The sequence below is a fragment of the Bufo bufo genome, chromosome 6 (genome assembly GCF_905171765.1).
Source record: "Bufo bufo chromosome 6, aBufBuf1.1, whole genome shotgun sequence".
NCBI classification, from domain to species: Eukaryota; Metazoa; Chordata; class Amphibia; order Anura; family Bufonidae; genus Bufo; species Bufo bufo.
In genome coordinates, this window is record NC_053394.1 from 399329466 (window position 1) to 399357124 (window position 27659).

Here is a 27659-nt window from a genome sequence, read left to right on the forward strand (position 1 = left end):
CACACACAGCTCTGCACTGTACATTATACACACAGCTCTGCACTGTACATTATACACACACAGCTCTGCACTGTACATTATACACACACAGCTCTGCACTGTACATTATACACACACAGCTCTGCACTGTACATTATACACACAGCTCTGCACTGTACATTATACACACAGCTCTGCACTGTACATTATACACACAGCTCTGCACTGTACATTATACACACAGCTCTGCACTGTACATTATACACACACAGCTCTGCACTGTACATTATACACACACAGCTCTGCACTGTACATTATACACACAGCTCTGCACTGTACATTATACACACACAGCTCTGCACTGTACATTATACACACACAGCTCTGCACTGTACATTATACACACAGCTCTGCACTGTACATTATACACACACAGCTCTGCACTGTACATTATACACACACAGCTCTGCACTGTACATTATACACACAGCTCTGCACTGTACATTATATACACACAGCTCTGCACTGTACATTATACACACAGCTCTGCACTGTACATTATACACACACAGCTCTGCACTGTACATTATACACACACAGCTCTGCACTGTACATTATACACACACAGCTCTGCACTGTACATTATACACTATACATTATATTTTTTAGGGCAGCAGGAGAAACACTTGTGGTAAGGCCCAGTACTGAATCAGACCACACCTGTAATCATTTACACAGTTGTGTTCAAAATAATAGCAGTGTGTTTAAAAAAGTCAATAAAGCTCAAAATCCTTCTAATAGCTTTTATTTCCATCCACACAAATGCATTGGGAACACTACACTTCTATTCCAAATCAAAACATGAAGAAAAATATATCAAATTTGTGTTGTTCCTGCAGAAAAGTGAATATTAGACTGTTCAAAAAAATAGCAGTGTTTGTTTTCTTCTTTACAAACTCAAACATTCACTATAGAAACTGGAAAATGTTTGAAGATTTTCGTTTCCTTTGAATCACTTCACTAATATTTACTTGTATAACCGCTGTTTCTGAGAACTGCTGGACATCTGTGTTGCATGGAGTCAACCAACTTCTGGCCCCTGTGAACAGGTATTCCAGCCCAGGATGATTGGACTACATTCCACAGTTCTTCTCTATTTCTTGGTTTTGCCTCAGAAACTGCATTTTTAATGCCCCCCCCACAAGTTTTCTATTGGATTAAGATCCGGGGATTGGGCTGGCCACTCCATAACGTCAATCTTGTTGGTCTGGAACCAAGATGTTGGACATTTACTGGTGCGTTTGGGGTCGTTGTCTTGTTGGAACACCCATTTCAAGGGCATTTCCTCTTCAGCATAAGGCAGCATGACCTCTTCAAGTATTCTGATGGATTCAAACTGATCCATGATCCCTGGTATGCGATAAATAGGCCCAACACCTTAGTATGAGAAACATCCCCATATCATGATGCTTGCTCCACCATGCTTCACTGTCTTCACAGTGTACTGGGGCTTGAATTCAGTGTTTGGGGGTCGTCTGACAAACTGTCTCCGGCCACTAGACCCAAAAAGAACAATCTTACTTTCATCAGTCCACAAAATGTCTCTTTAGGCCGTCAATGTGCTCTTTGGCAAACTGTAACCTCTTTCAACAAAGGGACTTTGCGGGGGCTTCTTGCAGACAGCTTGGCTTCACATAGGTGTCTTCTAATAGTACCAGTACTCACAGGTAACTTTAGACCTTCTTTAATCTTCCTGGAGCTGATTGTTGGCTGAGTCCTTGTCATTTTGGCTATTCTTCTATCCATTCAAATGGTAGTTTTTCACTTTCTTCCACGTCTTTCAGGTTTTGGTTGCATTTTAAAGCATTTGCGATCATTTTAGCTGAGCAGCCTATCATTTTCTGCACTTCTTTATATGTTTTCCCCTCTCCAATCAACTTTTTAATCAAGGTACGCTGTTCTTCTGAACAATGTCTGGAACGACCCATTTTTTCAGAATTTCAGAGAGAAATGCACTGTAACCAGCATGTACAACATTTGCTGCCTTCCTTCCTTAAATAAGGGCAATAATTGCCACCTGTTTTTCAAAGAATGAATGACCTCACTCATTAAACTCCACACTGCTATTATTTTGAACATGCCCCTTTCAATTAGTGATTCAATTACAGAGAATCAGCAGCTGAGAATCATGACTGTTGGGTTTCTATTACTCTACTACACCTGCTAGTAAATAATTTGCCATGTAGAAATATCATTTCTACCAAAAACAGTGATTGATCAGGTTAGTGATGTCTGACTGCTATTATTGTGAACACAACTGTATATCTGTTTGGGTGTTATTTTTACTACGTCGCAACTATGACCTCTTAACGCTGGTGAGGGCAACTCCTTCAGTCAGAAAGTCTATTTTTTGCGCAATGCAATGTACGGTTAATACATCAAAAACACCTGCCTGGGGAAGATTTGCTTCTACTGTTGTCAGCTGAGGTTCAGGTGATGCAGTTGTTGGTGTGGGCTAGGTTGAGCTTGGGTGGTGGTGTGTGGTGGCAGAAATGTTGCATGCGCTGCTGGTGGTGGCTCTGTGTGGTCATCTCCTACAGTATTTGGGAATACTTCTCTACATTGCTGACTGACAAAATCATCGCAGTGTGCAAGTTCTGCAGGCAGAGAATAAGACTTGGTCTTCCGGGAACTGTGGTTCTCATTCAACATGAAGCGGCATCAGATGTACATGTGAGAAAATCAAACTGTCCATCATTGTGGGCAAGACCGTCCTCCTCCTTTCTTCTTCTTCCCCTCATCGTTCTAGTAGCCAAGCCATATCCAGCAGTAGTACATGGTCATTGTTGTTATCATCATCAGCTTATGCTTCTTCTCCTCCTCCGTTCCATCATCAGTCATCCATAATGAAGGTGTGGCCAGGAAACACTTACAGTAAGTCTCTACTCAAGGCTGGTCTCCTTAAGGAGAGCCAGTACCCTGCTCAAACTGTATCCAAGCCATCACACCCAGAATACTGCTCTGTACTGTTTAGGGTCAAGCAACCCAAAACAGCTGTCCATGGATGAATATCTGGCCAGGCTATTATCCCAAGGCTTGTTAAAAATCAGATTGTAACTCCAAATGGTAGTGCTAGCGAGATGGTTCTCTTTTTTCAGAAGATACCAAAAATTTATGAAATGCTAGTCTTACTCAATCTGCCCCAAAATGCCTACCTGCTCTCACTCAGCTCCATTGGTTCTTGGAAAATAGCTTAAAATCTAAAGAATAAGGAATGATAGGCCCAAACACAAGAATATAAGTTTTAAAAGAAATGTTTATTAATGATTGGCCACCACTAATTATGAGATATACATTGATGTTAAATATTCTATACACATGGTTGATATACAGGTGAGCTATCTGCAGACATTTTTAATGATCATTTAGTGCTCTGTATTGCTTTGCCTTTCTATTCTATGACTTTACTTTGTATTTGTATCTTGTACTATGTCACTAAACTGTATTGAACCCCTTAAAGACCCACCCATTTCAGACTTCAATGAAATATCCTCCAGAGACGTCATCAGTATTAAACTGGTGGGGTCCTGATCCAGCATCCCACCAATCAGCTGTCTGTGGCAATCAACGGCACTGGAGATAAAACTAGTAAGTGGTAGCATGAGTCGCTAGTATTTAATGCCAGAGATTCCTTGTACAAGTCATTCTTATTGAGAAAGCCAGTCGGATGACTAACGAAATTCCTTCAAAAGAAAATACAAGTCCAGTGCCTCTCACTTACTACTACTGATATACCACGAACTGGAGGAATGAGAACCTTGCAATGTTTTTGTGGTATTTTTGTTCTGCAATATAACTATGTTATCTTTATTCTACAGGTGGTTAAGATTGTAGTAGTACCAAATTATAATTTTTTTTTTAATGTGAAATAGTGTTTTAAAATGCATACTTTTTAAGGCTAATTTCGCATCATCGCTTTGGCATTCCAGTTTGGAGATCCGGCAAAGGATCTCAAAACCGGGCTAAAAGGGTTCCGTTTAGGGCCAATGTATTGTGAATGGGGTATGTTCTGTTCAGGATGCATCCTGTTCCGGCAGACACAAAACCGATGCAAACTGCGGTTTCGTGTTCAGTCATCGAAATGAAACAAACCAGATTGTCACTAAAAACAATGTAAGCCAGTGATGTCAGATCCATTTTTTGGGGGGGGGGATCCTAAAAAAAAAAAAAAGGTATCAGTCACCTACTGACTTACATTGTTTTTAGTGACGGATCCGGTTTGTTCCCTTTTGATTTAATACAACTGAGTCCTAACGGATCGGACGCATCCTGATGTGTTAAATCAAACTGAACCATTTTGATCCAGTTTTGAGATCCTCTGCTTAATCTCAAAACCCAAAAACCAAATTGCAGATGTGAAAGTAGCCTAATAAAAAAAACAATTAATGCATTTATTTTTTGGGTGGACTGTTTTATATAAAAGTTAATTAAACATAATTATACTTTACACTGAGGTCATGCCTCTGTAGATACAAATTTTAGGCACCTGGCGGAAATCTTCCCTCTGTCAAACACTTTAGATGCTGCAGTCACTTTTTACTGTGACATTTAAGAGGTTAAACTGCTGGGACTTATCTGTAAAAGTATGCTGTAAAAGTACGGAGCTAGTCCTCTATTACGACACAGGTAGAATCTGGGTGCAAAAATGTGCTTCCTGTGCGAGTTCATCGATGCGCATTTACGGTGAACTTTAACACTTTCCACATACGGTACATCAAAATGACTTCTCCCCTGTGTGACTCCTCTGATGAGCCACAAGACCTGCCTTAAGTCTATAACATTTCCCGCATTCGGAACATGAAAATGGCTTCTCCCCTGTGTGAATTCTCTTATGTCTATCAAGATCTGATTTTTGGTTAAAGCATTTCCCGCATTCTGAACATGGAAATGGCCTCAAGCCTATGTGATTTCTCTCATGTTTAACAAGAGTCGATTTCTCTTTGAAACATTTCCCACATTTTTGGCATGAAAATGGCTTCTCCCCTGTGTGAATTCTCTGATGTTTAACTAGAGTTGATTTTTGAGTAAAACTCTTCCCACATTCTGAACAGGAAAATGGCCTTGCCCCTGTGTGAATTATCTGATGTTTAACAAGAGTTGATTTTTGGGTAAAACATTTCCCACATTCTGAACAAGAGAATGGCTTCGCCCCTGAGTGAATTCTCTCATGTGTAATAAGAGCGGATCTTTCTGTAAAACTTCTCCCACATTCTGAACATAGAAAAGGCTTTGCTCCCGTGTGAATTCTCTGATGTTTAACAAGAATTGATACCACATTGAAACATTTACCACAGTATGAACATGAATATGGCTTCTCCCCCGTGTGAATTCTCTCATGTTTAATAAGAGCTGACCTATCTGTAAAACATTTCCCGCAGCCTGAACATGCATATGGTTTCTCCCCTGTGTGAATTCTCTTATGTACAACAAGAGATGATCTATGGGGAAAACCTTTTCCACATTCTGAACATAAAAATCGCTTCTCCCTTGTTTTTGCTTTTCTGTGGCTTTTATTTTGCTGTGATAAATCAGAAGATTGGACCTGTTTAAAAGGATCAGATGATAGATGTTTGCTGTGAAGAACTAAGGGTATAGCTGGGATAATGGCATCTTCTTTGTAAGTGTCCTCTGTGATACCACAATCCTCCGTTTTAAAGTCAGAAGATATCAGATGTCCCTCTGAGCTCCTGGTACAGTCATCTGCCAAGAATAAAAATTATTTTATTATTTTGCATACTATAACCACAGAATTATATTAACCTCATAGCATCATGTACAGAGGATATTGGGAGGTTAAATATGATGTCAACTAGGGATTGACCGATATTGATTTTTTAGAGCCGATACCAATAATCTGTGAACTTTCAGGCCGATAGCCGATAATTTTTACCAATATTCTGTGCATTTTAATAAAATAAAAAATTCCTACACAAAATCTGTTGAAAATGAACATGTTTATTGTTAATGTTTAGCTTTTTTTGGTAAATCTTTTTTTTTTTTTTTTATTTATACTTAATATTTTAGCGTTTTTTTTTTTTTTTACTAACTAACTATTAGCCCACTTAGGGGCTAGAACCCTTGTCCTATTCACCCTAATAGAGCTCTATTAGGGTGAATAGGACTTTACAGTCTCCCTGCTGCCCTGGGCTTTGTGCACACAGCAGCAGGGAGACGACTATGGCAGCCAGGGCTTCAGTAGCGTCCTGGCTGCCATAGTAACCAATCGGAGCCCCAGGATTACAATGCTGGGGCTCTGATCAGAAGCTGCCACTGCACCACCAATGAGGAGGAGGGTAGAGGGGACCCTGTGGCCACTGCCACCAATGACTAATACTGGGGGGCTTGGGTGGGGGGGCGCACTGCGCCACTGATGTTTTTAATACTGGGGTTGGGGGGGCGCACTGTGCAACCAATGAACATAACTCGCCCATTAATTCAAATACAGGAGGCGGGTGCCGGCGGCAGAATCATATAGCCGCACTCGAGCTCTATGAGTCTCGGAGACTGCAACACTAAAGTATTGCAGAGGATGGTATCAACAATCCAATGATTGCATATTAAAATCTGCTAGGGGAAAGTAAAATTCAAATATATAAAAATAACTGAAAATTCAAATCACCCCCCTTTCCACAAACAACCAATAAAGAATGACTGCTATCGCCGTGTCAAATGACCAAAAGTATGTACTCAGCATAGTGTTTGACATAACAGAAAAAAATTAAAACACTCAAATCACCGTTTTTGGGGTCATCTTGCCCCTAGAACAAATTGAAAAAAGTGAACCAATAGTTATATGTACCCCAAATGGTACCCAGCAAAAATAGGTGTCACGAGGCAATTTTTTAAAAAGTAGTAAACCATATAAATTTGGTATCTCTGTAATCAAACTGACCATGGAATAAAGAGGTAACATTTCAGTCTTAGGGCACATAACAGAACATAAAAATGAAACCCTAAAACATTAGCAGAATTTTATTTATTTTTTCAATTTCACCCAAAAATTGATTGTGGCATCAAGGGGTCAATATTTATAGCATTTCTAGAAAAAAACATTCCATACAAATTGCAAGGCATGTGGCCACACAAGCATTATTTTCTTCAGAATGCTAACAATTTTTGAAAAGTATACTGCCTGCCAGATATGGAAATCAGTAAGCAAACGGATATCTTTTTTTACAGATACGGATCCGTTAGACTTATTCGTTGAAATACCGGATCCGTCTTTCCGGTATCATCTGGAATAACGGATCCGGTAATTCATTTTTTCCAAGCTAGAAAGAACTGCGCATGTGCAGACCAGAAAACCGGATCCAACGATGCAGCAATTTCCTGAACACGTGGTACCGGATCCGGCATTAATACAGTGCGGTAGTGTTCCGGAATTTTGGATGGAAAAAATACTGCAGCAAGCTGCAGTATTTGGTCCGGTCAAATATCGTACAAGAGACAGAACGGAAGACATCCTGATGCATGCTGAAAGGATTGCTTTCCATTCAGAATGCACTGGGACAAAACTGAAACGTTTTGTTTCCAGTATTGAGACTCATTACCAGATTTCAATACCGGAAAAGAATAACGCTAGTGTTAAAGTACCCTAACTGATTAGGTTTCTACTGATTCTCCTGGCTTTGACTCATCAGCTTGTTTCTGGAATAAACCCTTGTCTTCTGTTTTGCTTTTACTCTTCTGCTACTTGCGAGCTCACACCTGTTTTCTACCACCTTACTCCACAGACATAACATGGGGCCTGAGTGGCCAAGTTCAACTGGCTTCGCAGGGAGCTCTGGTGATCTATTAACTGGGGTGGGGAAGGAAGATAGGCAGAAGATTTAGAGTTTGCTGGTGCTGGTCCCAGATGGCGACCCTGTATTTCTTTCTCACCACTATATTCTTACATTCATATTATGTATATCCATTTGTTGAAATGGCTTCAGAAAAACTGCATGCATATTTCAAATTCTGATGCTCATATGCCTATTCTATGCACTTTCGGCAGTGGATAATGGTAATTGGGCACTCTGGTGGGTTTGTGAGCTATGATATACTGTGTGTACTGACACCTTTTGTATCATAACCAGCATGAACTTTTTCATCAACTTGTTCCACAGTAGGTTTTCTGCAGGATTTGACTACTTGGGCTAGCTTTCACACAAATCAGAAAGCCTTTAGTGCCCATGACCTGTGGTCAGTTTACTAGTTTACCTCCTTGGATCACTGTTGGTAGGTACTAAGTAGCACACCCAACCTGCAGATTGGAGACGGTCTGATCCAGTTGTCTAGCCATAACAGTTTAGCACTTGTTGAAGCTGCTCAGATTCTTACCCTGGTCCATTTGCCTGGTCCATTGCCTCTATTCACATCATGTGCGTCAATTTAAAGAAATGATTGCACAGTGCTTGCCGCCTAACATATGACACTGCATGACAGGTTACATTGTCCTATTTCTTCATGTCCATTGCTGTACATCCACATTTAAATGCATATCACGAGTTATTGCCTACAATGGTATCACATTCTCCCCCTTATTTAATTTGTATTTTGGCTGGATGGGTAAATATAAAGTTAAAAAAACTGACTGAAGACAGAGCCTAAAAATTCAATGTAAAGTTGTTCTATCAAGTTAATGAGTAGAATCTGTGAGTCTTCATTGCTTAATTTAGTGGTTACTACTCACCTGGGCGGTTATCTGTAGGAATGTCCTCTGTACTCTGCTCATCACCCTTCACATATGTCTCTGCAGCCTTTATAATTTTCAGATCTTTATCTGGATCCAAAACCTGAAACAAATACTGTAAATGAAGATGGTTGGAGGAGTCATGTGGGATGTTTGAGAAGGATAGAACAAGACTGAACACAAGATCTTCTACAAATCATAGAGAACATTTCATGAGACCTTTTCTCCATCTACCTGATCATCCTGTGGGACATTGTGATGTTCTTCTGAACCATGCTGTGGAACAAGAGGACTGTGCCGCCTCTCCTGTGTTTTTCTCTTACCGGACCTAACTGTAGAAAACATCCAGTGACTGAAGTAATTCACCAAATAATGAGAGGACGAGTGTATTTAGTCATGTCTATTACCTGATGATGTGAGAGGCCGGTGATCCTCCATCATGACGTCCTTGTACAGATCTTTGTTTCCTTCTAAACATTTTGACTCTTCCATGGAGAAATAGACTCCATGGCACCTTATAGGAACCTAAGAACATGATACAGTTATCACCCAGATCCCTTTAATAGTGTTACCGTATAATGTCCCAGCATTCCCAGCAGTGTCACCTCTCCAGTCAGCAGCTCAATGATCTTGTTGGTGAGTTCTAGGATCTTCTCTTCATTGGCTTCTTCTTGGGAATGAAGTGGAGGCCCTGTGACTAGGCTGAGGGTTCTTCCCCATCCTTCAGACACAGTGGCCTGACTCTGCTCACTCGAGGACTTCTTCACTACAGTGTATTCCTAGTTATGGAGAGACACAGTAATAAATATCACTACATACATTTCCAGAGTCCATCACCTCTCCAGTCATGTCCATCTGTTAGTAACATAGATAAGATGATGTAATGTAACATCATCAGAACCTCTCACCTCTCCAGTAAGCCGATATAGTATCTCCAGGGTGAGATTTAATATAGTCTCTGCTATCTTGACCCTGTCTCTATTCATCCTTGATGGGTCAATCAGGAGAATGACCTTATATAGAAGATATCCACTGAGCAGATCTTATATTGTAGGAACCTGAATGGAAAGAAAATGAACCAATTTGAAATCATGCAAAATGCCATGTAAAACAAACAACTCTCTCTTTTTGTATGGATTGGAAGAGGAGTTGAATAGCTTATCAAGTTCCGCTATGTTCCTTTATGAGATAACAACATGTTGCACCTTCACGTCACTTCTATAATCAATCATGAACCACGGTGTTGATACCAGTATTGAATAGTTAACTGGTAGATCACTTCATAAATCTAAAGCTCAGTCAGGGATTTCCTGTCCTTAGGATTTCAATAGTTAAAAACAAATACAGATCTTCTTGAACCTTTTTAGCAATATGGAGGACTGAAGATGCAAACAGCAGCAGCTTTATACCATCAATGAAACATGGTAGTGGTCCATTTGTATACATGTTACTGCTCCACAATAATTCGACTGAACAATCCAAACAGCAAAAAATTGGCCCTAATCCTAAAGATGGCATAAACTATACAGGATATGCTAAATGTATGCAAGATTTATCAAAGGGGCTCAGGCTGTATGATAAATGTGGTGCATGGATAGACACTTTTCTTTGACTCTATACCAACTATTGGTTGGTTTACTTTTTATGCAAGAATTGGCGCAAAATGGTACATCTTAGTCCCTCTTCCCATGAAGCTTTGCCCACTTTCCACTGAGCTCCACCCCTTGTTGAGCATGTCGGCAAAAAGAAACCCAAGATGTGCCTATTTGCGCCACTTTTTTGGACAGATTTTTTTTACACATTAGTAAATAAGAGCCATAGATTTCTAAACTTTGTAAAACATTTATTGTATTTATTTACTATTGTGAGAGTTTGTCTTTGGACTGTCCCATATGTCAAGAGGAGCTCCCCAATACATAAGTTGGTTCAACTTCACTACAACTCTATTGTCCTTTATTTCTTGAACCCAACCCCAGGAACCACAAAAAAGCATCTAGAATGTGGAAATATGATTTGAGTATAGCTAGCAGTAGAAGAAGGTAACATTTTAACTAACTTGACCGCCCCCCCCCCATTGTATGGAAGGGTTAAATTAGTGGTTGGTCCACTTTATGACTGTTCACTACAGTTAACAGATACCAGATACCAGTTCTAAACTATACCACATTCCTAATTCATTAGTTTAGAATGAAGACACATAAGCAATTTTCTGGATTATTCTGTGTCCATCCCAGTGTGGGTTACAGGGTATAAATACTTCCTACATGTCCCAAACAGTAAACACTAGATAAGATGTCTTTTGAACTTGCTACCTTATCTTTTTTTTTATCCACTATCTTGGGCACTAACACATAACAAAAGCTTACCGAGATTCGACCCAAGCTATTTGACCGTTTCCTTACTTTATATAACTGCTGTTGTATCTATATATGTTTTTTAGTACTGCTATTATTCGGTAAATCACTTCTTCACTTAGCCATTGTTTAAGCCTGTTTATTCCTGTATCCCAGAATCCATGGGGGAGGATGGAAGAAGCTTCAGGGGAAGTCCTCTCATTGGCAGGTCAGGCTTATTAATGTCAAGTAAATAAACAAACTATTAAAGGGGTTGTGCAGTTTGTTTAAACTGATGATCTACCCGCTGGCAGCGCCGCTGCCTTCTCAAACAGCTGATTGGCGGGGGGTCCCGGGTGTCAAACCCCCGCCGATCAGATGCTGATGATCTATCGAGAAGATAGATCATCAGTTTAAACAAACTGCACAACCCCTTTAATAAATTAGAAGAAAGGCCAAATTGATCTATGATGTTTATAGCTACGCACAGAGATGGACCTGTGTTCCTGTGGGACAGAATAAAATAATCTGCATATAGATCTAGCTTCAAAGTGCCCCTCTGATGGACAGACCAAGAACATACAGGGAGATATGCAGGCAAAGTGCCAATATTTTCGACAGTCATGGTTAATAGTGCATCTATGCAAGGGATCACTCTTAGTTCCCCTGTGAAGTTTGAAGCTGCATAACAAGCTAATGTTTATTATCACCTTTGCATCTGGAGAATTATAAAGTAGCTGTACTCGCTTGTAACAACTTGAACCAAACCCAAGATGTTCCATACAAGTGTACAGATAGTTCTACTCAATGGTGCCCTTGCCCCTATTAAGCAAAACTAAGCTCCTGACTTCAATTTCATCATGGATTAGGGGATTTCTACACTGCCTTGTCCTTGTCTGTTTACTAAGATTGTCTAAGGTAGTTGCCATGTAACTTCCATCTGAATCTGGGTCAGTCTATCACTTAGCTTCCCCTGGTTAATTTAGACAGGAGCTGTTGATTACTCTATGCCATCACCATCTGCCATAAACTGCAATAGTGGACTCTGAAGTCCTTCATCGTTAGGTTATTATCAGCTACCGGAGAGTTTCTCTCAGAGCTGATACACTCCTCACATATGTTTCTTGCAACTGTCCAGTTGTTGTGCAGTTTGACCTGTGGCTATCTATAGGGGAAGTCCAGTTCTGCGGTATTGTAAACAACCGATTGTCACGTCTGTATGTGAGCAACAAGAGCATACACAGTGAATAAGCTACGGACCGGACCCAAACTAGGGAGGATAAAGGGTGACCCCTGTCAGACCCTAAAAGCTCTCCCTATGCTGCTAAGCACATGTCCGGATCCAGTCAGAAAACAAACAGAAACACACAATGTCTGCACACTTAACTGAAGGAGCTGCAGCAGCAGTGAAGACAGATCCAAAGTCAGCAGACACTATCCGAAGTACTTGCTTCAGCAGAACTCAGGTCCATAGAAAGATAACATACAAGTGAAGATACTCAAGCGAGAGATACAGCTCAAATGAAAAGTATAATCCACACCCTACAAAGGAGGAGGGGTGATTTAAAGGCAGAGAAATCAAACACAGGAGGGACAGCTGGGAGGAAGTAAAGACCTCAACACAGGGGCGGAGAAACAGAGCAGAGGGAACTCCTCCAAGCTCTAGTAGTGACATCATCACAGGGGTGGAGAAACAGAGCTGTGAGAACGTCTCAAAGCTCTGGTAGTGACACCGATATTGTTATAGACAGTTTAGGGCAAGTGGTACTTTGTACATAAATAATAATTTTGTGTCTGGTTTTAGGCTAGTTTCACACTAGCGGCAAGGAACTCCGGCAAGCTGTTCCGGCGGGTGAACAGCCTGTCGGATCCGTGCTGCCGCTAGTGAACGCGTGCCGCCGGACTACCGCTCCGGCCCCATTGACTATAATGGGGGCGGGCTGGAGTTCCGGCGCCAGCACGGAAAACATGCTGAGAGGCGGCCAGAATAAAAGTACGACATGTAGTACTTCTATTTTGGCCGCCTCTCGGCATGTTTGCCGTGCTGCTGCCGAAACTCTGGCCCGCCCCTATTATAGTCAATGGGACCGGGGCGGTAGTCCGGGGCATGCGTGCACTAGCGGCAGCATGGATCCGACAGGCTGTTCACCCGCCGGAACAGCCTGCCGGAGTTCCTTGCCGCTAGTGTGAAAGTACCCTTAGTAACTCAGGTGTGTATAAAGAAGCAAAAAAGTGCTGGAAAGTATCAGAGATGGATAGTATAGAGCAGGGTTATGGATCGCTAAAATAGTTGGTGCATTGGAGATGCTGATCACAGTGCTCCAGACTAAAACAAATACCTAGGAGCCATTGGCTACTGAACTGAAAATTTTAGTCGCCAAATTTAAATACATATAATTATAATTAAAAAAGACTTGGATGAGAAGATGAGACCGCAGTGAGCCAGCTCTACATACATCATACTTCCTGCCAGAACTAGGAAACATATAAGAGTCTGCTAAAATGCCCCCAGTAATAATAATAATAAAACCCTATATTGTTCTCCTAGTAGTAATGCCTGTATAGTGTCCCCAAAAATATTGTCCCCTATTATGTCCCTGTAATAGAAATGCCCCTACAGTGCCTCCAGCATTAATATCTCCTATTTTACCCTAGGTAAAAATGCCACTGTAGTGCCCCCTAAATGTCCCCTATAGTGCCCCTAGTAGTAATGACCATTTACAAAAAATTCCACTATAGTGCCTGAGGATTAAAATGCCCCCCATTGCATACAGTAATGCCCCATTAAAAAATGCCCTGGTAATGCCCCCTATAGGGCCTCAGTGTTAAAAGTCCCCAGTGCCACCAGTAATGGCCCTTATACTGTCCCCTGTATTAAAAATCCCTCTAGAGTGCCCTAATTATGCTGCCAGTTATGTCAGTGCACCCCAGTATTAATGTCCCCAACAGTTCCCTTCCAGTAGTGTCCCCCAAAGTGCCCCTCCAGTAGTAATGTCCCCCAAAGTGCCCCTCCAGCAGTAATGTCCCCCAAAAGCACCTTCAATAGTAATGTCCCCCACAGCTCCCCTCAAGTAGTAACGTCCCACACAGCGCCCCCCCCCCCCAGTAGTAACGTTCCTCAAGTAGTAACGTTCCCCACAGCGTCCCTCCTGTAGTAACGTCCCCCACAATGCCTCTCCTGTAGTAATGTCCCTCATAGTGCTCCCATTAAGTAATGGCCCAAAGTCCCCCTTCAGTATTATGTCCCCAATGCCCCCTGCAGCGTTATCCTTCCTGTTAGTAAAGGCCCCCAAGTTGGCAGTGAAAAAAAAACAACTAATACTCGCCTGTATCCCACGTTCGCCTGTGTTCACGATGCAGGCCACAACCTCTTCTGGTCTATGGCCACATCGCTTCACTGTGTCCCGGCGCAGGCAGGCGTGATTATATCATCACCTATGCGCCGGCCGTGATGACGTCATCACGCATGCCTGAGCGGGTATTTACTTCCTCATAGGCTTCTCGCCTTCTAAGCCTGAAGCCTATGAGGGTGATCGGCAGCAGGGCAGAGAACTATCATCTCCTGTGCCCCGCTGCAGTATTGAACTGCAGAGCTGCAGCGGCGGGTCTAGTCGCATATGGCGACAAGACTAAAAAGTCTTGTCGCCATTTGTAAATTCTAAGTCGCATTGGCGACCATTTTTGTCGCCATCTGGAGCCCTGGATCTTATGTGTTAAAAATGAGTTGGGTTGTTTGTTTAACTCCCCAAAAAAATCATCCTGCATTTGGTTTTGATGTCCAGAAGTTTATTACCTTTGTAGGCATCTCCAGGCATCCAGATTGCATTGGTTACGGTCATTGACATATTCATTTATGCTGGAAAATCACCAGATCCCTGTTGGATGCTATTATAGTCAATGGGGATCTGGCGGTGCATGGTGCTGTCCAGGTAGGCCAGATACGGTTCTAAGAGCATATGTAAATGTAACCTAAAACAGACTCCTCTGTCCCAGGTGCCCTTTCTTCATACAACCTGTCCAGTGTGATGTCTGTGACCATGGTAAATTCATTGATTAATAAAGGTTACCTGCCCCACCTCCTTGTTTAGTCATTTTGGTGTCGGGGGGATATTCCACACCGTTGTATTTGTGGTACGGTACCATTATGTAATGCACTGCAGTCAGCATCAACATTTGTGACCTTGGTTTTTATATGTACGTTTCATCTGCTCCGTATTATACTCCCCATATAATGGTTACTCGCGGTTGTTTTTGCCTATCACAGCTTGATAAAGGGCAGCTCAGCTCCAAAATGTCGCTGCTTTACTGTGTTTCGTGTAACTGGATATAATAAACTGTGGCGGTCATAAAACACCTTGAATTTATGTAGAAGCGCCGGCCTCTACGTAACTTTCGGCACATCCAGCACCTATCTAAATCTATGTCGGCTTCTTTGTCTTACATATACATCATTTTCTACACTTAAAACAAGCGTAGAAAATGATAAATGAGACGGGCCAGCCGGCCTGCCCCTTCCTTGCCCACAACATGCCTACTTTTTTTTAGATCCGGCGTCAGCAGTTACAGATTACGGTGCAAATAACCTTTGTGCCGCAATCTGCAACAGATAAACGCCAAAAAGTGTTAGTAAATGACTCCCTTTATTCACATCGAAATATTACCCTTGGAGTGGCGTTCCTTACTCTCTAAAGACTTTATGGTATTGTGATTCGTGACAGTGGACACCTGATGGACGGGCACCAACATTTATTACTTCAACTACTGGGTGTGCAACTTCTAGTTACTGCCGGTACACTCTCAGGTAGTGGCGCATGAACAGTCCCTGCTCTGGTATTGGAAGCAGAACTTCTGCTTGCACCAGAATAATGGCGCGGATGCGACATTGTCAGGGCCAAGTGAGATGTCCAGCCCTAGTGGGACCGTTGAGCTTCTTCAGCAGCAGCGACAACCTTTTACAGACGAAAAGCTCTATTTCATGAATGGCTCGATTCCTTAAAGGGGTTTGGCCACTGCGCATGTGCAGCCACCCTCCATTCATTTACATGGGGCCGCCGAAAATAGCCGAGCCAGCTGGGCTATTTCTGTTTGCCCCATAGAAATGAATGGGAGTGGGGGCGGCGCATGTCCGGTGCGCTCCCATTTACATGTATGAGAGGAGCGGCGAGCAGCGCTTGGTGGTGGCCGGACCCTAGCCACAGCTCTCTACGCTCTGTTCTCCTTGAAGGTGCGGGTCCCAGAGGTGGACCTTTCGGTCTGCATATAATAAAGGTCCTTGGGCTGATTTGGGGATACCGGAATAGGACCCCGTGAAAAACTGGTGGCAGCAGTGGGAAATACAGAGCACCCACAGATTGAATACAGAAACTGGACTGTATCCAGTCTACAGGAGAGAGCCAGAGATCTGGGCCTAAACTAGCAGGGACTGACTAAAGAGGCCTTAATTGTTCTACTGGTGGGTGCTAGTCAGACCACCTCCTCCCAAGCGTTGAACACGGGGACTCCCACCGCTAAAAGCCAGGGGTTGGTGTGGTACGAAGAAGAGATGGCGGCTCTGGGCCCAGGCATCTCCCAGGAGTATAAGGAGGAGGCTGCTCGCCGAGCCCAGCGGAGACAAGAAGCAATGGCGCCCGAAAGAGGGGGTAAAGTGACTTGGATCGTTGTTAACCCAACGACCCAGGAACCTGTACGGATCACCCTGGTGGACTTCAAGACGTTTGATGAGTTTTCCAGAGATGTAGAGGGGTTCTTCAAGGACTTTGAGCAGCAGTGTGCCGTAAAGGAGCTGCCCCACTCTGGCTGGATGCGTTTGTAAGTTGGACTCCTGACCGGAAGTGTGGCCGAGGCTTACCGAACCCTGGATCCACCGCGGAACCGGGATTATAACATTGTAAAAGAGACTATCCTGGATTACCATGCTATCACCCCAGTTCAAGTCCTCCCAAATGCACTACGGGGGGGATCATTCAGGATGTATGCTCATAAGATGTTCCAGGCATGTCAGAGATGGCTGGCAGCGGAGGAAGCCTTTACTGTGGAAGATGTTGTACAGGCGTTCCTAACCGAAAAATTTATTCACAAGTGCCCCTCCGAAATACGGGAATGGGTCCGGGAGCGCACACCGCGCACCTTGGGTAGGGCTGCAGCTTTGGCTGATGAGACTCTTACTATCCGACTGCAATGGAGGAGGCTTCTGGACCATAAACCACAGCCTCCGGTTATATCTGCCCCTCCACCCAGCAGCAGGACGATGACAACCCCACCTCACAATCCTGTGCCCCAACCGCTCCAACAACGACCTGGGGAATACACAGAATGGTAGAGCAACAAGACAACACTCCTAAAATTTGTAAAATTATGAACAGTGACAAACACACCATATCCCACCATCACACAGCATAAAAATAATTCTGCCGTACAGCATACAGTCTCATTACACACAGGATATGAAGTCATTGTTGTAGTCGTGGCCGAGAAGTTAAGGTGACGCACTAGAAATCAATTGGGGTTTCCCCGCGTATAGTACCGACTACTATTGGTATCTCATTCTTTGGTGCTGCACCCCCCTTACATCTCCTCCGTCATCTCTGTCTACCATCCTACCCGTTCTCTCCACAGTGCTGCACCCCCTACATCTCCTCCCTCATCTCTGTCTACTATCCTACCCATGCTCCCCACAGTGCTTCACCCCCTACATCTCCTCCGTCATCTCTGTCTACCATCCTACCCGTGCTCTTCACAGTGCTTCACCCCCTACATCTCCTCCTCATCTCTGTCTCCCATCCTACCCGTGCTCTCCACAGTGCTGCACCCCCTACATCTCCTCCGTCATCTCTGTCTAGCATCCTACCCGTGGTCTACACAGTGCTGCACCCCCTACATCTCCTCCTCATCTCTGTCTACCATCCTATCCGTGCTCTTCACAGTGCTTCACCCCCTACATCTCCTCCTCATCTCTGTCTCCCATCCTACCCGTGCTCTCCACAGTGCTGCACCCCCTACATCTCCTCCTCATCTCTGTCTCCCATCCTACCCGTGCTCTCCACAGTGCTGCACCCCATATATCTCCTCCTCATCTCTGTCTACCACCCTATCCGTGCTCTCCACAGTGCTGCACCCCTACATCTCCTCCTCATCTCTGTCTACCATCCTACCCGTGCTCTCCACAGTGCTGCACCCCTACATCTCCTCCTCATCTCTGTCTACCATCTTATCCATGTTCTCCACAGTGCTGCACCCCCTACATCTTCTCCTCATCTCTGTCTACCACCCTACCCATGCCTGTTCAGGCAATTTTACGCTTTAAAAAAAGGCTAATGCGTATGAATACGCATTAAGGCTTTTCATGTAGTTAACCAGCGCACTGCAGGCTGTGAATCTCATGGGCAGCACATCAATACTACCGTTACCCAAAACATCCAATAACTAAGCTCCTTACTGGCAGGTGTAGGGACGGCAGCAAGTAAGGAGCTTGTTATTAGGGAGGGAGTCTGCTCATTGGCCAATTTCGGCACGCTGCTTCTTCAGAGTCCCTGACTGTGCAGGCTAACTAGTGGCTGGCCGAGGAAAGATCCGTGAAGACTGAAGAGCAGCCCGTGAGGAGGCCAACAGATGTCTGGGGACAAGCTGATATGGAGCTGTGGACGGAGAGCAGAGCACTGATCTTTGCTCTGCACCGGGGTAATGGGATCACTTAGAGTGCAGCGTGGCTGCGGAGCCAGCTGCCGGCATCAGAGGTGAGGAGGTGACTGAAGACAAGAGGTCATCATACCTCTAGGAATCTTGACACCCGGAATGTAGAGTACGACGCCAAACTCTCCTGTGTTCTCCCTGTGTTAGGGCCTGCTGGTGCAGTAATCAGTAAGTCTGAGCATCTGAGTCAGAGGACTCACTGATCACTGCACCAGTAGGCTCCAGCTCAGGTGCTCAGCAAGAGCCTGTGGATTAACTGATCACTGCACCAGCACGTTCTGTCTGAGTGCAAGGGCCTGCTAGTGCAAGCTCTGGCTCAGTTGCTCAGCCAGGGCCTGCTGGTGCAGTAATCAGTGAGTGTATTTGACTCCTATCAGTCTATATCATGTTAATGCAGTGCTCTGTATATCCTGTATTTTTTTGCCCCATCAGCATTATTCCAACAAAGATATTTCTGCGCTGCTCGGACATCTTATATGTGGGCGCTGGATCTACACAGCTGGACATTGTGGGGATAATCATGGTGCTGGGCCAATTTAATACTGGAGATGCAGAGCGCTGATAATTTGCCTTTTTGGCTGCGTTGTATTTTAAATATGATGGATAAAACACGAGTTTTTAAATTGCACAAAAGTCAGAAATTTTAAATTGTCTAAATTTGCTATTTATGTATAGAATACAATTCTAGAGTAGACTGGTAATGGTTTCCTGCATAAATAGCAGCCTCTTAATGTTATTTAGACCCATGTATTATATATATTGATTACTTCAACTTTCGTACTCCTCTTCGGCTGAAAATACTTCTCAAAAACGGTAAGAGGAGTATTTTTACTCTTTCGAAAAAAATTTAGTTTGACCTGTGCTCTCTCCAGTGCTGCACCCCCTACATCTCCTCCTCATCTCCGTCTACCACATTACCCGTGCTCTCCACAGTGCTGCACCCCCTACATCTCCTCCTCATCTCTGTCTACCATCCTACCTGTGCTCTCCACAGTGCTTCACCCCCTCCATCTCCTCCATCATCTGTCTACCATCCTACCTGTGCTCTCCACAGTGCTGCACCCCCTACATCTCCTCCCTCATCTCTGTCTACCATCCTACCCGTGCTCTCCACAGTGCTGCACCCCCCCTACATCTCCTCCTCATCTCTGTCTACCATCCTACCTGTGCTCTCCACAGTGCTTCACCCCCTACATCTCCTCCCTCATCTCTGTCTACCATCCTACCCGTGCTCTCCACAGTGCTGCACCCCCTATATCTCCTCCTCATCTCTGTCTACCATCCTACCTGTGCTCTCCACAGTGCTTCACCCCCTAAATCTCCTCCGTCATCTCTGTCTACCATCCTACCCGTGCTCTCCACAGTGCTGCACCCCCTATATCTCCTCCTCATCTCTGTCTACCATCCTACCTGTGCTCTCCACAGTGCTGCACCTCCTTACATCTCCTCCTAATCTCTGTCTACCAACCTACCCGTGCTCTCCACAGTGCTTCACCCCCTACATCTCCTCCGTCATCTCTGTCTACCATCCTACCTGTGCTCTCCACAGTGCTACACCTCCTTACATCTCCTCCTCATCTCTGTCTACCATCCTACCTGTGCTCTCCACAGTGCTTCACCCCCTACATCTCCTCCCTCATCTCTGTCTACCATCCTACCCGTGCTCTCCACAGTGCTGCACCCCCTATATCTCCTCCGTCATCTCTGTCTACCATCCTACCCGTGCTCTTCACAGTGCTTCACCCCCTACATCTCCTCCTCATCTCTGTCTCCCATCCTACCCGTGCTCTCCACAGTGCTGCACCCCCTACATCTCCTCCGTCATCTCTGTCTAGCATCCTACCCGTGCTCTTCACAGTGCTTCACCCCCTACATCTCCTCCTCATCTCTGTCTCCCATCCTACCCGTGCTCTCCACAGTGCTTCACCCCCTACATCTCCTCCGTCATCTCTGTCTACCATCCTACCCGTGCTCTTCACAGTGCTGCACCCCCTACATCTCCTCCTCATCTCTGTCTACCATCCTATCCGTGCTCTTCACAGTGCTTCACCCCCTACATCTCCTCCTCATCTCTGTCTCCCATCCTACCCGTGCTCTCCACAGTGCTGCACCCCCTACATCTCCTCCTCATCTCTGTCTCCCATCCTACCCGTGCTCTCCACAGTGCTGCACCCCATATATCTCCTCCTCATCTCTGTCTACCACCCTATCCGTGCTCTCCACAGTGCTGCACCCCTACATCTCCTCCTCATCTCTGTCTACCATCCTACCCGTGCTCTCCACAGTGCTGCACCCCTACATCTCCTCCTCATCTCTGTCTACCATCTTATCCATGTTCTCCACAGTGCTGCACCCCCTACATCTTCTCCTCATCTCTGTCTACCACCCTACCCATGCCTGTTCAGGCAATTTTACGCTTTAAAAAAAGGCTAATGCGTATGAATACGCATTAAGGCTTTTCATGTAGTTAACCAGCGCACTGCAGGCTGTGAATCTCATGGGCAGCACATCAATACTACCGTTACCCAAAACATCCAATAACTAAGCTCCTTACTGGCAGGTGTAGGGACGGCAGCAAGTAAGGAGCTTGTTATTAGGGAGGGAGTCTGCTCATTGGCCAATTTCGGCACGCTGCTTCTTCAGAGTCCCTGACTGTGCAGGCTAACTAGTGGCTGGCCGAGGAAAGATCCGTGAAGACTGAAGAGCAGCCCGTGAGGAGGCCAACAGATGTCTGGGGACAAGCTGATATGGAGCTGTGGACGGAGAGCAGAGCACTGATCTTTGCTCTGCACCGGGGTAATGGGATCACTTAGAGTGCAGCGTGGCTGCGGAGCCAGCTGCCGGCATCAGAGGTGAGGAGGTGACTGAAGACAAGAGGTCATCATACCTCTAGGAATCTTGACACCCGGAATGTAGAGTACGACGCCAAACTCTCCTGTGTTCTCCCTGTGTTAGGGCCTGCTGGTGCAGTAATCAGTAAGTCTGAGCATCTGAGTCAGAGGACTCACTGATCACTGCACCAGTAGGCTCCAGCTCAGGTGCTCAGCAAGAGCCTGTGGATTAACTGATCACTGCACCAGCACGTTCTGTCTGAGTGCAAGGGCCTGCTAGTGCAAGCTCTGGCTCAGTTGCTCAGCCAGGGCCTGCTGGTGCAGTAATCAGTGAGTGTATTTGACTCCTATCAGTCTATATCATGTTAATGCAGTGCTCTGTATATCCTGTATTTTTTTGCCCCATCAGCATTATTCCAACAAAGATATTTCTGCGCTGCTCGGACATCTTATATGTGGGCGCTGGATCTACACAGCTGGACATTGTGGGGATAATCATGGTGCTGGGCCAATTTAATACTGGAGATGCAGAGCGCTGATAATTTGCCTTTTTGGCTGCGTTGTATTTTAAATATGATGGATAAAACACGAGTTTTTAAATTGCACAAAAGTCAGAAATTTTAAATTGTCTAAATTTGCTATTTATGTATAGAATACAATTCTAGAGTAGACTGGTAATGGTTTCCTGCATAAATAGCAGCCTCTTAATGTTATTTAGACCCATGTATTATATATATTGATTACTTCAACTTTCGTACTCCTCTTCGGCTGAAAATACTTCTCAAAAACGGTAAGAGGAGTATTTTTACTCTTTCGAAAAAAATTTAGTTTGACCTGTGCTCTCCCCAGTGCTGCACCCCCTACATCTCCTCCTCATCTCCGTCTACCACATTACCCGTGCTCTCCACAGTGCTGCACCCCCTACATCTCCTCCTCATCTCTGTCTACCATCCTACCTGTGCTCTCCACAGTGCTTCACCCCCTCCATCTCCTCCATCATCTGTCTACCATCCTACCTGTGCTCTCCACAGTGCTGCACCCCCTACATCTCCTCCCTCATCTCTGTCTACCATCCTACCCGTGCTCTCCACAGTGCTGCACCCCCCCTACATCTCCTCCTCATCTCTGTCTACCATCCTACCTGTGCTCTCCACAGTGCTTCACCCCCTACATCTCCTCCCTCATCTCTGTCTACCATCCTACCCGTGCTCTCCACAGTGCTGCACCCCCTATATCTCCTCCTCATCTCTGTCTACCATCCTACCTGTGCTCTCCACAGTGCTTCACCCCCTAAATCTCCTCCGTCATCTCTGTCTACCATCCTACCCGTGCTCTCCACAGTGCTGCACCCCCTATATCTCCTCCTCATCTCTGTCTACCATCCTACCTGTGCTCTCCACAGTGCTGCACCTCCTTACATCTCCTCCTAATCTCTGTCTACCAACCTACCCGTGCTCTCCACAGTGCTTCACCCCCTACATCTCCTCCGTCATCTCTGTCTACCATCCTACCTGTGCTCTCCACAGTGCTGCACCTCCTTACATCTCCTCCTCATCTCTGTCTACCATCCTACCTGTGCTCTCCACAGTGCTTCACCCCCTACATCTCCTCCCTCATCTCTGTCTACCATCCTACCCGTGCTCTCCACAGTGCTGCACCCCCTATATCTCCTCCTCATCTCTGTCTACCATCCTACCTATGCTCTCCACAGTGCTTCACCCCCTAAATCTCCTCCGTCATCTCTGTCTACCATCCTACCCGTGCTCTCCACAGTGCTGCACCCCCTATATCTCCTCCTCATCTCTGTCTACCATCCTACCTGTGCTCTCCACAGTGCTGCACCTCCTTACATCTCCTCCTAATCTCTGTCTACCAACCTACCCGTGCTCTCCACAGTGCTTCACCCCCTACATCTCCTCCGTCATCTCTGTCTACCATCCTACCTGTGCTCTCCACAGTGCTGCACCTCCTTACATCTCCTCTTCATCTCTGTCTACCAACCTACCCGTGCTCTCCACAGTGCTTCACCCCCTACATCTCCTCCGTCATCTCTGTCTACCATCCTACCCATGGTCTCCACAGTGCTGCACCCCCCTTACATCTCCTCTTCATCTCTGTCTACCAACCTACCCGTGCTCTCCACAGTGCTGCACACCCTACATCTCCTCCTCATCTCTGTCTACCATCCTACCCGTGCTCTCCACAGTGCTGCACCCCCTACATCTCCTCCTCATCTCTGTCTACCATCCTACCTGTGCTCTCCACAGTGCTGCACCCCCTACATCTCCTCCTCATCTCTGTCTACCATCCTACCTGTGCTCTCCACAGTGCTGCACCCCCTACATCTCCTCCGTCATCTCTGTCTCCCATCCTACCCGTGCTCTCCACAGTGCTTCACCCCCTATATCTCCTCCTTATCTCTGTCTACCAACCTACCCGTGCTCTCCACAGTGCTGCACACCCTACATCTCCTCCTCATCTCTGTCTACCATCCTACCCGTGCTCTCCACAGTGCTGTACCCCTACATCTCCTCATCGTCTCCGTCTACCATCCTACCCATGCTCTCCACAGTGCTGAACCTCCCTATATCTCCTCCTCATCTCTGTCTACCAACCTACCCATGGTCTCCACAGTGCTGCACCCCCTACATCTCCTCCTCATCTCTGTCTACCATTCTACCCGTGCTCTCCACAGTGCTGCACCCCCCTTATATCTTCTCCTCATCTCTGTCTACCCCTCTACCCGTGCTCTCCACAGTGCTGCACCTCCCTACATCTCCTCCTCATCTCTGTCTACCATCCTACCCGTGTTCTCCACAGTGCTGCACCCCCCTTATATCTCCTCCTCATCTCTGTCTACCCCTCTACCCGTGCTCTCCACAGTGCTGCACCTCCCTTACATCTCCTCCGTCATCTCTGTCTCCCATCTTATCCATGTTCTCCACAGTGCTGCGCCCCCTACATCTCCTCCCTCATCTCTGTCTACCATCCTACCCGTGCTCTCCACAGTGCTGTACCCCCTACATCTCCTCCTCATCTCTGTCTACCATTCTACCCGTGCTCTCCACAGTGCTGCACCCCCCTTATATCTCCTCCTCATCTCTGTCTACCCCTCTACCCGTGCTCTCCACAGTGCTGCACCTCCCTTACATCTCCTCCGTCATCTCTGTCTCCCATCTTATCCATGTTCTCCACAGTGCTGCACCCCCTACATCTCCTCCTCATCTCTGTCTCCCATCCTACCCGTGCTCTCCACAGTGCTGCACCTCCTTACATCTCCCCCTCATCTCTGTCTACCATCCTACCCGTGCTCTCCACAGTGCTGCACCCCCTACATCTCCTCCTCATCTCTGTCTACTGTCCTACCCGTGCTCTCCACAGTGCTGCACCCCTACATCTCCTCTTCATCTCTGTCTCCCATCCTAACCGTTGTCTCCACAGTGCTGCACCCCCTACATCTCCTCCGTCATCTCTGTCTACTACCCTACCCGTGCTCTCCACAGTGCTGCACCTCCCTATATCTCTGTCTACCATCCTACCCGTGCTCTCCAGTGCTGCAGAAAGGGTTAAATGGAGGGATGGAGGAGGGGATCACTGATTATTTGATATATAACCCTATCTGCGTCACCCCTTTTTAATTTAAAAAACAAAATTATTCCTCTGAAAAACCCTAACAATTATAGGGAACCTGTCACCTTAAAAACACATATAAAACCGCCAGCATTCCCTGATAGTAGCCCCCAGTCTGTTCATAATCATATGTTTGATCCGGTAGTCTGATGCTCAATAGCTTAAAAAAACTATATTTTAAGCGCCATCAGCGCTATCTTGCCGGTCAGCTTCAAGTCAAGGTAAGCACGCCCCCTAACCGTCCCCTCTCTTCTTTGATTGACAGCCTGAAGAGCGGCCGGGATCACAGAAGTCTCACACATGCGCGGCGGAAAGACGGCTAACAGTGGCAGCCGGAGATGGGATCGCGCCTTACCAAGGAGAGCACCACGCATGCGCGAGACTTCAGGCTGTCAATCAGAGAAGAGAGGGGACGGTTAGGGGGCGTGCTTACCTTGACTTGCAGCTGACCGGAAAGGTAGCGCTGATGGCGCTTGAAATATTGTTTTTTTTTAAGCTATTGAGCATCAGACTACCGGATCAAACATATGATTATGAACAGACTGGGGGCTACTATCAGGGAATGCTGGCGGTTTTATATGCGTTTTTGAGGTGACAGGTTCCCTTTAAATCCAATTAAAATGAATTGTTTTTAGCACAAAATATATAGTATTCAATAAATAAAAGATGAAAGGCGTCCACAGCCTTACTGATCCCCTCCCCAGTAATCCTGACAGACAATGGCGGGGACTGTACACATACCTCCACCTGCACCGCTGGACAATACATCTATGGGGGAGGAGGAGACTAGTGGGCTGAAGGACCTTTCATGATGTCATGACCATGTGACCCTATGGGGGAGGAGTTAGACAACAGATTGTTTGGCAGGAGGAGTTAAAGGACCTTTCATGATGTCACGGCAATGTGATCATGTGTGGGAGGGGTCAGATTCTAGTTGAGGAGGTAAAGGACCTTAAATGATGTCACGGCCATGTGATTATTTGTGGGAGGAGTCAGGCACCAGGATGTACGGCTGGAGGAGTAAAAGGACCTTTCATGATGTCGCGGCCATGTGATCCTGTGTGGGAGGAGTCAGGTTCATGGTGGTTCTGCTGAAGGAGTTTTATGTGGTTCCTTCATGAAAATGTCACAATGTCCTCGTAACTTGTCTCTTCACATATTTTGAAGTTGGAAGGTATATTGTACTGTACATCATACACACACAGCTCTGCACTGTACATTATACACACAGCTCTGCACTGTACATTATACACACAGCTCTGCACTGTACATTATACACACAGCTCTGCACCGTACATCATACACACACAGCTCTGCACTGTACATTACACACATAGCTCTGCACATTATACACACACAGCTCTGCACTGTACATTATACACACAGCTCTGCACTGTACATTATACACACACAGCTCTGCACCGTACATTATACACACAGCTCTGCACTGTACATTATACACACACACATCTCTGCACTGTACATTATACACACAGCTCTGCACTGTACATTATACACACACAGCTCTGCACTGTACATTATACACACAGCCCTACACCGTACATTATACACACACAGCTCTGCACTGTACATTATATACACACAGCTCTGCACCGTACATTATACACACAGCTCTGCACTGTACATTATACACACAGCTCTGCACTGTACATTACACACAGCTCTGCACTGTACATTACACACACAGCCCTGCACTGTACATTACACACACAGCTCTGCACTGTACATTATATACACACAGCTCTGCACTGTACATCATACACACACAGCTCTGCACCGTACATTATACACACAGCTCTGCACTGTACATTATACACACAGCTCTGCACTGTACATTATACACACAGCTCTGCACTGTACATTATACACACACAGCTCTGCACCGTACATTATATACACACAGCTCTGCACTGTACATTATACACACACATCTCTACACTGTACATTATACACACAGCTCTGCACTGTACATTATACACAGCTCTGCACTGTACATTATACACACAGCTTTGCACTGTACATTATATACACAGTCTGCACTGTACATTATATACACACAGCTCTGCACTGTACATTATACACACACAACTCTGCACTGTACATTATATACACACAGCTCTGCACTGTACATTATATACACAGCTCTGCACTGTACATTATACACACAGCTCTGCACTGTACATTATACACACACAGCTCTGCACTGTACATTATACACACACAGCTCTGCACTGTACATTATATACACACAGCTCTGCACTGTACATTATACAAACACAACTCTGCACTGTACATTATATACACACAGCTCTACACTGTACATTATACACACAGCTCTGCACTGTACATTATACACACACAGCTCTGCACTGTACATTATACACACACAGCTCTGCACTGTTCATTATTTACACATAGCTCTGCACTGTACATTATACACAC

The 27659-nt window shown here is 45.4% G+C and overlaps 2 protein-coding genes across 2 annotated transcripts in view; both read right to left on the reverse strand.

Annotated features, from left to right (window-relative positions):
* LOC121004472 (oocyte zinc finger protein XlCOF22-like) overlaps window positions 1-27659 on the reverse strand; it is a 1539666-nt gene that overhangs the window by 1282717 nt on the left and 229290 nt on the right. The window lies entirely within an intron of this gene.
* On the reverse strand, window positions 4586-25963 carry LOC121004487 (gastrula zinc finger protein XlCGF26.1-like). The gene is made up of 7 exons (XM_040436737.1): window positions 25938-25963; window positions 9622-9771; window positions 9319-9492; window positions 9121-9238; window positions 8948-9045; window positions 8714-8828; window positions 4586-5739 (listed from the first exon to the last, which is right to left on the reverse strand). Exons 2-7 carry the CDS (start codon window positions 9697-9699, stop codon window positions 4754-4756), a joined length of 1569 nt encoding a protein of 522 aa, XP_040292671.1. The 5' UTR covers window positions 9700-9771; window positions 25938-25963; the 3' UTR covers window positions 4586-4753.